General features: G+C 48.6%; 1 protein-coding gene across 1 annotated transcript in view; it reads right to left on the reverse strand.

Annotated features, from left to right (window-relative positions):
* Positions 1–2,929, reverse strand: part of LOC119969072 (NXPE family member 3-like) — a 71,182-nt gene extending 68,253 nt beyond the window's left edge. Inside the window, exons 1-2 of the mRNA XM_038802276.1 lie at positions 2,866–2,929; positions 423–1,210 (exon numbers count right to left, since the gene is read on the reverse strand). Of these exons, the coding sequence (XP_038658204.1) occupies positions 423–1,210; positions 2,866–2,895 (818 nt within the window). The 5' untranslated portion in view covers positions 2,896–2,929. The remainder of the gene's footprint in view (positions 1–422; positions 1,211–2,865) is intronic.
* Between the last annotated feature and the right edge of the window lie 10,151 nt (positions 2,930–13,080).

Raw genomic sequence — 13,080 nt, forward strand, 5'->3', positions numbered from 1 at the left:
TATCCCACTCCCTCTCCCTCCATGTTGCATAATATTGGATTCTGGATCAATTTCAAAGTATCTGCCAATGATGGTCTTCAGGCATCTCTATGGAGTGATCAAGGATGACTTCCACTTTGCATTTTCCTCCCATACTTTCTACTTACTAAATTTGCATCTCTGCCCCTCAACAGCTTCTAATCTCTAGTTGAATGCAACGACAGGTTTGGAAGTCATTGAAATTCGAGCAATGACAGGTTTAGTTCGACAAAGTGCATTCCTCATCAATCCCACACTCTCAGCAACAAGCCACAGTCAAAAGGAGTTAGAATCATATCACTCTCCAACATATTATCATTCACAAGTAGTGAAGCATGAGGTTGGTGAATTTACACTCGTCTCAAGGATGTGAAGAAAGGGAAGGAGAATGTTAAGCGACGTACCTTTTGAAAAAATGCTCTTCTTCTGTCATTAGGAGTTTCTGCTCATAACCTCCCATTGCATGGTTGATACGGGCAGAGCACGGAAGCTTCTTTGGTTTGTAACAGAACCAGGGTTCCCCGGTTCTGGGATCAGTAAAGTTACAGAGTGGTTTAGTTTGTGGCAAACAGAGATTACACACAGTGGTCTCTGAAGTACCCCGATATTTGAAGGTACTTTGAAAATACACCCTCTCTGGCCGTTCCTTGCGAAGTCTTTCAAGTGCTTGGATTCCTTCACTGGGATGAACCAGGGAAACAGACACTTCAACTTTCCCCGGCCAAGATAAATTAAAATTTAGATAGTAAAATCCATTTTGTGTATCTACAACTGTTCCGGCTGAACCAGCTTTTAAAGCTGGAGTGTGGATCCGGCCTTGGAGATAGTCACCCCCATATTGCTTTGGGTGTCCTTCAAAATCTTTCATTTGCAGCATCACTTGTAACTGATCCCCGACATAGAAAGTTTTGGTAGAATTTAAAATTATAAAGCGAACATGTGCTGGGTCGCTGCTTTTCACAAAGGGCACAGAAGGGTTGGGTGGTTTTGGCCATTCGATCATTTTCATAATGGACGTCCCCTCTGACCTTTCTTCAGGGGTGAAGCTGTGATTCTGGTAGCCACATTGCAACAGTTTGTCTGTCCAAAAATATGTTTTATTCTCCTTCGGATGTACATTTGTGGAATAAATCTTTGGAGGTGGGTACCTTTTCCAATTTGCCTCCATTCCTGAAGTTGGTACTTTTTTGTACTGAGGAAAGAAACAACTTTGTAAAATAATAAATATAGTTTAATTTCAGATTCACTTTCTGAAACAGGCCCACCTCCAACCAAGAAAGAAGCAGTGATTAACAAAGGGGGAAAAGCCTCCGAGATGTGTTCAGGATCTTTCCGGAGTTTGGAATTGTTCAAGGAAGGTGCACGAGAGATTACCCAATAGTGAGGGTGTCGGCATGTTTGATGTTCACAGTGAGAAGGAGAACATTGGGATCAGAGACCTGAAATTCTCACGTGACAGAAAACAATTGTGAAAATCACAGTTTTTTCAGTAAGTGGAGGCTGGACAGGATATGGACTTCGCTGGCTCGGCCAGCATTTGTTACCCATCCCTAATTGTCCGAGAGAAGATGTTGGTGTAGTGTCATCTTGAACCGCTGCAGTCCATGAGGTGTAGGTACACCCACAGTGCTATTAGGGACAGAGCTCCAGGATCTTGACCCAGCGCTTGGCGTATCTGAAGATGGTACATCAGGAGTGGAGGCGGCCTGCTGTGATTCCCACCCGGTGACCTGGGTCCCCTTTGGTGCCTGTCTGCTGGGCCAACTTGGCCAGGATCAACCCAGGTGTTGCTTGGGAGTCTCAAGCAAGTAGCGTGGTGCCGCCCTGTTCTGCCTGCTCCCCATGTGATGCGTCAGGGACAGGAGAGGGATTGGGGTGGGGGGGGGGGGGGGCGGAATCGAGGCGCTGCGGTGTTCTGGCACCTCGCTTGCGGGAGTCACCGGCACGGGCCCATCACCTCCTCCTCCCTTGGATTGTCCGATGGCCCCTGGGGTACTCCATGGGACGGGGGTGTAAGCAGAGCTAACTGCTAAGGCACCCCCACCACCTGGCACTGCTAGTCCTGGAGCCCTGCTCTTGTCTCTGTGCTCGCAGCTATGGAGCACAGGGAGTGGGCCGCCTCCCTCTGGGACTACGCCACATCACCCAGTGCTGTGCCCGCACCTTCTGAGTCTGTGCCACATCAGCCAGTGACTGCGCCAGTGACTGCGCCACCTCCTCCTGGGACTGGACCACCTCCCTCTGTATCTATTTCACGTCAGCCAGTGCCTGAGCAATGCCGCCGCCACTCTCAGCTGTGATTGGGCCACTCTCTGAAGCGCCACTGCAATGTCCAGCTGGCTCTGTTACATGGTTACCTGTGACAGGGTGAGCCTGTTCTGGGCCTCGGCCAACAACTGCACAGTATGCCCCAAGCCATGGACATCCTAACCCATGGCCAAACGATTTGCCCCAAGGCCTTCACCACAGGTCACCTGTTCAGTGTTGGCCTGGGTGGCACTCATGGTCGGCACCACCTCCTGCTCCTGCACGCAATTGGACTCGTCCAACTGCACCTGCAGGCGTTGGATACTCGCTGACAAACCCTCATGTTGCCCTGGCTCTGAGACTGGATCTCCACCAGCGAACAAGCCCCTTAACGGTCAGTGAATTCGTCCAGGCGCGGCACCAGCTTTGCTGTCGTTGGAGTTCACTAATCCTGCCTCAACATCAACACTTAGTCTCAGGCACGGAGAAGCCGGCCCACTCACTCTTATCTGGAGTAACCTTTTGTCGCGTAGCTTGCCAACATTTTCTGTCAAAGGCTTAAACATGAATATCAGTGAATAAGTTGTTTTATTATTTTACCTTTATGTGATGAAGACTCAGATTCTCCATCAGCAGCAAAGCCAACAGTATCAACAGGCAGAAAAAGAACCGGAATGCGGACCAGGGATACGATGATTCTTTCCTTGTTCTTTGATCCATACTTGGAGCTCACAGTTCACCAGTGTTACCAATCCGTCTCATTGATTCCTGTTTCTTAACGATATGCCAAAACGAATAAAATTAAGAAAAAGTTAGACCACAGCTGGAGCTTTGCAAATAGGCACAACACGCAAATAAAAGATATGCTGCCTTTGGAACAAGTGGTTAATATTTAACCTGGGCTCGATATGTCACATTTATGAGGAGAGATTATATGATCTAATCTTGTGTGAATGTCATTGGCAGGACCAGTATTTATTGCCCTGACTGCTTAACTTTATTTTATTATTTTATGATGTCAGCATCACTGGCTCAGCCAGTATTGATTGCCCATCCCTAATTGCCCTTGAGAAGATGGTAGTGAGCTGCATTACTGAACCATTACAGTCCATGTGGTGTAGGTACACCAACAGTGCTGCTAGCAGAGGATTTAGTCAGGATGGTGAGTGGCTTGGAAGGAACTTGCATATGATGGTGTTCCCATGCACTCCTGACTTGTGCCTTGCAGATGGTGGACAAGCATTGCGAAGTCACAGGATGAGTTACTCACACAGAATTCCCAGCCTCTGACCTGCTCTTATAGCCACAGTACTTATATGGCTGATCCAGTTCCATTTCTGGTCAATAGTAACCCCCAACATGTTGTTAGTGGGGGATTCAGCGATGATAATGTCATTGAATGTCAAGGGTTGATGGTTACATCCTCTTTTGTTGGAGATGGTCATTGTCTGGCAGTTGTGTGACATGAATGTAAGTTGCCACGTGTCAGCCCAAACCTGGATATTGTCCAGGTCTTGCTGCATTTGGCCATGGACTGCTTCATTACCTGAGGAGTCACAAATGGTGCTGAACATTGGGCAGTCATCTGCAAACATCCTCACTTCTGATCACATGATGGTAGAAAGCTCATTAATAAAGCAGCTGAAGATGGCTGGACTTAGGACACTATCCTGAGATGATTGAGCTCCAACCACCACAATCATTTTCCATTGTGCCAGGTGCGACTCCAGTCAGCAGAGAGATTTCTCCCTGATTCCCATTGATTCCAATTTTGCTAGGCTTCCTTAATGCTATACTCGGTCAAGGGCAGTCACTCTCACCTTATCTCTGGCATTCAGTTCTTTTGTTCATGTTTGAACCAAGGCTGTAATGAGGTCAGGAGCTGAGTGACTCTGGTGGAACATCAAATGAGTGTCTGTAAGCAGGTTATTGCTGAGTAATCGTAGCACAGTGGTTGGCACTGTTACTTCACAGCAACAGGGACCCGGGTTTCATTCCCGGCTTGGGCCACTGTCTGTGTACCCGAACAGGCGCCATAGTGTGGCGACCAGGGGATTTTCATAGTAACTTCATTGCAGTGTTAATGTAAGCCTACTTGTGACACTAATAAAGATTATTAAGTGCTGCTTGATAGCACTGTTGATGATTCCTTCCAACACTTTGCTGATGATAGAGAGTGGACTGATAGAGCGGTAATTGGCGAAGTTGAATTTGTCCTGTTTCTTGTGTACAGGACACACCTGCGCAATTTTTCACATTGCCGCGTAGATGCTAGTGTTGTAGCTGCACTGGAACAGCTTGGCCAGGGGTGCGGCAAGTTCTGGAGCACAAATCTTCAGAACTATTGCCTGGATATTGTCAGGGCTTTTGCAGTGTCCAGTGCCTTCAGAAATTTCTTGATATGGAGAGCACGGTAGCACAATGGTCAGCACTGTTGCTTCACAGCTCAAGGGTCCCAGGTTCGATTCCCGGCTTGGGTCACTGTCTGTGCGGAGTCTGCACGTTCTCCCCGTGTCTGTGTGGGTTTCATCCGGGTGCTCCGGTTTCCTCCCTCAGTCCAAAGGTGTGCAGGTTAGGTGGATTGGCCATGCTAAATTGCCCTTAGTGTCGAAAAAGGTTGGATGGGGTTACTGGGTTACGGGGATAAGGTGGAGCCATGGGCTCAAGGAGGGTGCTCTTTCCAAGGGCTGGTGCAGACTCAATGGGCCGAACGGCCTCCTTCTGCACTGTAAACTCTATGAATCTATGATTCTCTATCATGGGGAGTGAATCAAATTAGCTGAAGACTGACATCAGTGATGCTGGGGTCTTCTGGAGGAGGCCGAGATGGATCATCCGCTCGGCACTCCTGGCTGAAGATTGTTGCAAATGCTTCAGCCTTGCCTTTTGCACATATGTGCTGGGCTCCTCCATTATTGAGGATGGGGATATTTGTGCAGTTTCCTCCTCCAGTGAGCTGTTTAACTGTACATTAATGGTGTTCAAAAGGCATCTTGACAAATACATGGATAGGATGGGTATGGAGAGATACGGTACTAGGAAGTGGTAAGGGTTTTGGCCAAGGGTTGTATTATGAACGGTCCAGACTTGGAGGACAGAAGGGTCTGTTCCTGTGCTGTATTGTTATTTCTTCTTTGAACTCCTGGTGCCATGTTCTAGTGAGTACGGAAGTAGGAGAATTGGGCAGATGAATGTATGGCTCATGAGTTGGTGCAGCAGGGAAGATTTTAGATTCCTGGATTACTGGGATCATTTCTGAGGAAGGTGGGTTATGTAAAAGTGGGACAGTCTGCACCTAAATCACAGTGTTTGTACAATAGAGACACAGTGTACGAGGGTAAATGAACAAAGACAGAGAGAGTTCAGACATTTAAGTTCCAAGGGAGCATGACGAGGCTGGATGGCCTCTAGATTAATGATAGGAGTATTTTTGTAAGACTGATGAGTTAAGGGCATAAATTGACATGTGGAATTGTGATATTGTTGCAATTAAAGAGACGTGATGGAGGGAGGGGCTGGATTGACAACTTAACATTCCGGAGTATAGGGGGCGGGATTCTCTGTTTTGCTGGTGCCCGTGGGTTTCCCGACAGCGTGGGGCTGCCCCACAGTGGGAAACGCCATTGCCCAGCTGGTGTGACAGAGAATCCCGTCGGCGGGTCGGGGTAGAAATGTGGCGCGGCGGGGCAGAGAACCCAGCCCAGGATCTTCAGATGAGACAGAAGGAGGTGGTGCTGCATTATTAATTAAGGATTCAGTTCCTGCAATAAGGAGGGACAATATCTTGTAAGAGTCTTCAAATGAGACTTTGAGGGTAGAGCTTAAGAATAAAAAAGGGGGTTGTCACATAGCTGGGGGTGTATTATAGATCCCTAAACTGTCAGCAGGCAATGGAAGTGCAGATATGTAGACAATTCATTAAAGGGTGTAAAAATAACAATAATAGTGTAATTATCTGTGGGCATTTCAACTTCCCCAACATTAACTGGGATAGTTATAGTATAAAGTGTTTAGAAGAGGCGGATTTCTTGATAAGTATTCAGAAGAGCTTTTTATGTCGATGTGTAGAAGGTCCAATAATGCAGTCTAATTCTGGATAACAAAGCCGGACATGTGTTTGAGAAGGCAGTGGGGGAGCACTTTAGTGATAGCGACCACAACACAGTATGATTTAAGCTTGTTTTTGGAAAAGGAAAAGGATGGCTTGCAAAAAAAGAGTTTTGGATTGGGGGAAGGCAGATTTTACTTGAATAAAGCATGATCTGACCAAAATAGACTGGGAATAGCTTCTTTTGGGAAACTCTTACCACTTCGGTCATTGGTAAGATTTTAGAGTCTATTATTAAGAATGAGATTGCGGAGTACTTAGAAATGCACGGTAAAAAAGGCTGAGTCAGCATGGTTTCATTAAGGTAAGGTCATGTCTGACAAATCTATTAGAACTCTTTGGGGAGGTAATGAAGAAGTTAGACGAACGCGGGCCAGTGGATGTGATCTATTTGGATTTCCAGAAGGCCTTTGACAAGGTGTCGTACAGGAGGATGCTAAATAAGATATGAGCCTGTGGTGTTCGGGGCAAGGTACTGGCATGGATAGAGGATTTGCTGACTGATGGAAGACAGAGAATGAGGATAAAGGGGTCTTTTTCAGGATGATAGCCGGTGACTAGTGTTCCGCAGGGGTCCGTTTTGGACCACAACTATTCACTATATCTATATATATATACTAACAATCTGGAAGAAGGAACTGAGACCATTGTTGCTAAATTTGCAGATGATGCAAAAATATGTAGAGGGATAACTAGTGTTGAGGAAGCAGGAGGCTGCAGAAGAGCTTGGACAGGCTAAGAGAGTGGGCAAAAGAAGTGGCAGATGGAATACAATGTGGAAAAGTGTAAGGTTATTCATTTTGGTAAGATAAAATAGGCACAGACTATTTTCTAAATGGGGAAAGGGTTTGGAAATCTGAAGGACAAGGGGAATTAGGAGTCCTCGGTCTGGATTCTCTTAAGGTTAACATGCAGTTCCAGTTGGCAGTTAGGAAGGCAAATGCAAATGCAAAGAATACATGATCAGGGATGTACTGTTGAGGCTGTATAACGCTCTGGTCAGATCTCATTTGGAATAAAGTGAGCAGTTTTGGGCCTTAAAAAACTGAGATAAGGAGGCATTTCTTCAGCCAGAGGATGGTGAATCTGTGGACCTCATTGCTGCAGAAGCCTGAGGAGGTCAAGTCACTGAGTGTCTTCAAGACAGATATAGATAGATTCTTGAGTAATAAGGGGACCAGGGAATAAAGGGAGAAGGCAGGAGAATGGGGATGAGAAACATATCAGCCATGATCGAATGGCAGAGCAGACCTGATGGGCAAAATAGCCTAATTCTGCTCCTATGCTTATAGTCTTATGGTTTTATCTTAAAGGGGCACAGAGAAAGGAAAGGCCCGGGGAAAGTTGTAGGGCATGAGGTGTCATGACACCCTGGGCTAGTCCACGGGCAATTCCAGCCCCACAGACCCCAGAGTCCCAACACAAGTGAATTAGCCGATATTTATACAAACAGTCTCAAAATCTTTGGCCCTTGGATTCCCAATAATTACAGTCACCAGGTTTGTAAGTTGAAGCATGATTACTCTTTACTCATAACCAAAACAAAGATGAAATATGTAGTAATTTTAGCTGGATAACAAGCAAGCTAATTTGTAAACACCCCCCCCCCCCACTTAACTGACCCACCCTCTACCCACACACACAGAACAAACACAGAAGGGTGGAAAGGGATAAAAAAAAGTGTTAAGAGCAAAATAAAGAGTGCTTGCTTCAGATGATGAGTTCTTTGCTGTAGGCTTTCCCCCAACATGCTGGTTGATCAAAGCCTCTGGGTTATAGTTGGTGATGGTCTTTTTGCAGAGTCATTCGTTCACTACTCACAAGCATTGGCCTTTCTTCTGGAGACACACTTTAGCTGTTATTAAACTGGGCCTCCAACTCGAAACGTCCCCTTCAGGCCTGTTTTCTTCTTGAAACCCTTTGTCTCACATCAATCCCGGCTTCCAGTCCGCGGGTTGATTCCAATCCTTTGCCGTCTCGAGAGAACGACATCCAGCCTTACTGGGGAGAGGGAAGAGCTCTCAGAGTGGATTTTTAGAGTGAATGCAACTGATCAGAGAGACAGAGAGAGTTAGAGCTGCTCCTTCCAAGCTCCAGTCCCAAAAGTGAAACTAGAAACCCAGCCTTGTGTCTGAACAAACATCTCAGTGAGATCAGAACTAATCACCACTGGTTACTGGGCAAAGTACAGCATTTTGAGCCAGTTCATTAGCCGCCAGCCAAGTCAGTCAAAGCAAGTCATCACCGATCTCTCCGACTACTACAATCCTCTGCTCAAATTGAAGGCACAGACCACCTCCAAGCTGCTTTACCTTAAAGTCACAGGTCCATTAATCATCAATGAATCAAAATGGTAACTGCAAAAATAAAAGAGAAAAATAAGGGAATAGTCAGGAACAAACAGGAGGGTCCTTACAGAGGGAAAAAGAGTAATTATCCAACAGGAGATTTAAACAATAAAAGATCATTCCTCACAGAGCATTAGAATAAATTATACATTTTCTGCTCCTATAACTAATGGTCTTACAGAGCAGTGGGCGGATGGGGGAGGGGAGGCATTCAAAAAGGAAATGGGGAGTGTACAGACCCAACATGTGGCCGAGGACAGATTGGCCACCAACATGGAGGCTAGCGGAGGCTAGCTGATGCCGCAGGGGTGAGGAACAACCGGACTCCACCCGGGGGGGGGGGGGGGGACCTGTCACATTTGAGTTGTTCTTGCCTTACTGACTGACCCATCCCTCCCACTGACCACATGTCCATTCTCCTGCATGTCGTCCAGCTGATGCTGCTGCCCCATCCCTAGCGGCCACCGCTCCAGTCTCCCATGGGCAGCACAGCAGCACAGTGATTAGCACTGTTGTTTCACAGTGCCAGAGTCCCAGTTTTGATTCCTGGCTTGGATTGTTGTCTGTGCGGAGTCTGCATGTTCGCCCTGTGTCTTTGTGGGTTTCCTCCGGGTGCTCCGGTTTCATACCACAAATCCCGAAAGGCGTGCTCTTACGTAATTTGGACATTCTGAATTCTCCCTCTGTGTACCGGAACAGGTGCCGGAATGTGGCGACGAGGGGAGTTTCACAGTAACTTCATTGAAGTGTTAATGTAAGCGACTTGTGACAATAATAAAGATGATTATTATGCGACCACATCAGAGAAGAGCTCTGAGGATGCCACCGCAATAGTTCTGGCACAGTTGTCATTCACACCCTCCCCCAGCACAGATACGCAGGCCTCGGTGGGAAATGTTAATGGACAGGCTTCTGGGGCACAATCTGCTGAGCACCGCACTGCTGCTGATGTACATCAGGTGGAGACAGGAAACCCTCAGGCTAGACAGCAGTTGGAGGCCTGCTGGATCCCAGGACCCAGCTGGGTCCCAGCCTGATGCTGAGCCTGTGGAACAGGGTTACCCGGAGCTGATGGAGATGTAAGGCAGCACCTGCGACATTCAAAGGGAGATGTCAGCGACACTCCAGCAGGTCCATTGCTGATTGGAGGAGTCCCAGAAGCTACGGGCACAGGAGATGTCATCGCAAATGCGTGGCAATGAAGCCAACACTGCTAGGGTGGTGATGCAGTGAAGAGCCTGGTGCACGATGTTGGAACCATTAGTGAAGATGCCCAAGGCGTTTCTCAGTCAATGACGGCCATGGCTGAGGGTCTAGGCAGAATGTCTGCTTTACTGGGGGATATAACCAAGTACCAGGCTGACCTTGATGAGGTTCTGCAGGGCATGTCCCGCTCTCAGATGGGAATGGCCAAGGCACTGCGGAGTTTGTCTCAGTTGCAGGTGGGCATGGCTGAGGCACTGCAGAGCATGGCACGGTCACTGGGGGTCCCAGTCACTGAGGAGCATCGTCGAGGGCATCGACACCATGGTGTGGACTATGGGGAACCAGCAGGGCTGGTAGAGCCCACATGATGCAGGGACAGCCAGGGCTTGAACCAGCTGCCCCTCCATCCCCAGGTGAACCCTAGGACCCTATGGGCATTGAGCGGGAGGAGGGGGTGCTGGGTACCAACCCCAACCATTCCCATGGAGTGGCGACGGTGGCCACCAGCTCCCCCGAGTTCCAACCCTCTGATGAGGCCGTATCTCACAACGAGCACACGGGACAGGGCGGCATGACTGTGCATGTGCTGCCGACAAGTGAGCCAGGGCCCACTGGCCTGTGCTCCCAGAGAACGCATCAAAGATCGTGGGATGAGGTAAGCAGCTGGCTGCCTCCACCTCTGATGTGCATGTTGGGGGTCACACCTCGATGTAGTGTTGGAGCGAGGACGGCCAAGCACGTTGAGGATCACTGAGGGTACCAGGAAGGGGAAGGGGTAGGGCTGTATGTAGGGGGTGAAGGGACTGGGGGTGGGGGAGGGGGCAGAACCATCGGGAGGGTGGGGAATTGTCAAACACAATAACACCTTCTTGCACAATGCGGGCTGACCTCTGAACCCTTGGTCCATCTCTTCAGGCATCTCTCCTTCCCCATGGCACCCACCCATCCTCTGGCCATGGATATGTCCCTGTAAGTCTGTCTCATCCCCTGGGTGTTCGGATGTTGGGTGAGTGGTGTTGCCTCCCACAGTGTTCAAGCACAGTATACAGGCATCAAGGTGTGATTCGGATGTTAGGCAATGACGGGCAGGGGCAAATGTTGCACCTGAATGGGTACACATGGTCCAGGGATTGGCATTGTGGTGCTGCGGGCGGTTGCCCCTTCAATGCACTCCTCCACCCTCCCATGGCACCCACCCCTGAGGAGGGTCCCCTACCCCCAGCTGAGGGTTCCCCATCTCCTACCAAGCACTGAGGTGGCAAGTCCAGCACCCCAGACTCTTTGCCTGTGAGCAACGATGGCTACTCCCCTCCTCGGCTTCCCACAGAAGCCCTTCTGCCAGGTTCACATTTTTCAAAAGGGGTGCTAATCGGCGCCAGAGTGACCACTTGCTGGGGAGGCCGCTGAATGACGGGAGGCCTTTGGATATGGGGTGACTCTCGTTAATTGTATGGAAATGGGGCTTAAGTAGTGATAATTGGTTTCTCGCCACGCTACGGCGAGATCCCAATTTCACCAACGGGAACGGACCGGTTGCATCGCAAACTGTTTGACGCCTGGTGCAGTTCTCATTTTTGGCCTCTCCCGCTATTCACCGGCTTCATTTCGTTTGAGCGAGAGCGTAACAATGCCAGAGAATCGTGCCCTCGGGGACCATACATGAGGTAGGTCCCAGGGGCGTAATGGTAAGAGATGCCCTGGGGTTGGGAGGGGGACGATCTTGGTATCAGGAGTTAGACAAGGGGGGAAGGGGGGAAGAAGGGCCAGAGCTTCCAGGTCCCAGAGTTGAGGGTGCCCCAGATCTAAAGCGGACTTCAGACTGAGATGGAGATTCAACCATCTCTCAGTTTCCCATCCTAATCTGGCCCGTGCTTGCCAGTGAACATAAAGTGGCCACTTACAGACACCCTTAATAGGGGCAGGGGGTGGTTTCACATCCGAGGTCCTTCTCACCCCACCGTAAAACATTTTTGTGGATCAGGGCGGATGGGATCGCGGAGGGTGTCCCGTTCACCTCCCCACCATCTGAGAACCACCTGGGGGAGCGTAAGATTCTGCTCCATCTTTATTCAATCCCCTCTGTTGGTTGCAATAAGATTTAATCTAAAAAGGATCCCTTTTCCTGGATATTTTTTTCCCAGCCCCAAGAGTTTTAAAAGGAACCAATTTAACCAGGCTTTCTTGAATTAAAGATAGTGAGTTTATTATTTATTAAAAGCAATAATATGGTTCAAAATAAACATGGATACACATGCATACAGATGAGAAAGGAGAATTGAATTCAAAGTAAGTAAAAGTATACAGAACAGTTCCTGACTGATGAGGAGTAGATGGTTACACGCCACACACACATACACACATACCACACACACAAACACATGCGCACACACATACCACACACACACACACGCGTACACATACCACACACACAAACACACACGCACATACATACCACACACACAAACACACACGCACATACCACACACACACACATGCCGCACCCACGAACACCACACACACACACACACACCGCACATACAAACACCACACAGACACGCTGCACGCACACACACATCCACACAAATGCTGCACACACACACACACAAACAGACACACACAAGCACACCACACGCACACACCACAGACACACACATTACACACTCAGATGCCGCACACACATACTCACCATACCACACACAAACACACGCACACACACATACCACACACACGCACACACATACCACACACATACCACACACACACACATGCTGCACCCACAAACACCACACACACACACCGCACATACAAACACCACACAGACACGCTGCACGCACACAAACACACACACAAACAGACACACGCAAGTACACCACACGCACACACCACAGACACACACATTACACTCAGATGCCACACACACATACTCACCATACCACACACAAACACACGCACACACACATACCACACACACATACCACACACACACATACCACACACACACATGCCGCACCCACAAACACCACACACACACCGCACATACAAACACCACACAGACACACCGCACGCACACACACATCCACACAAATGCCGCACACACACACACACTCACACAAATACACACATAAACGGACACACACAAACAGACCACACGTT

This window comes from Scyliorhinus canicula, chromosome 7, assembly GCF_902713615.1.
Source record: "Scyliorhinus canicula chromosome 7, sScyCan1.1, whole genome shotgun sequence".
Taxonomy (NCBI): Eukaryota; Metazoa; Chordata; class Chondrichthyes; order Carcharhiniformes; family Scyliorhinidae; genus Scyliorhinus; species Scyliorhinus canicula.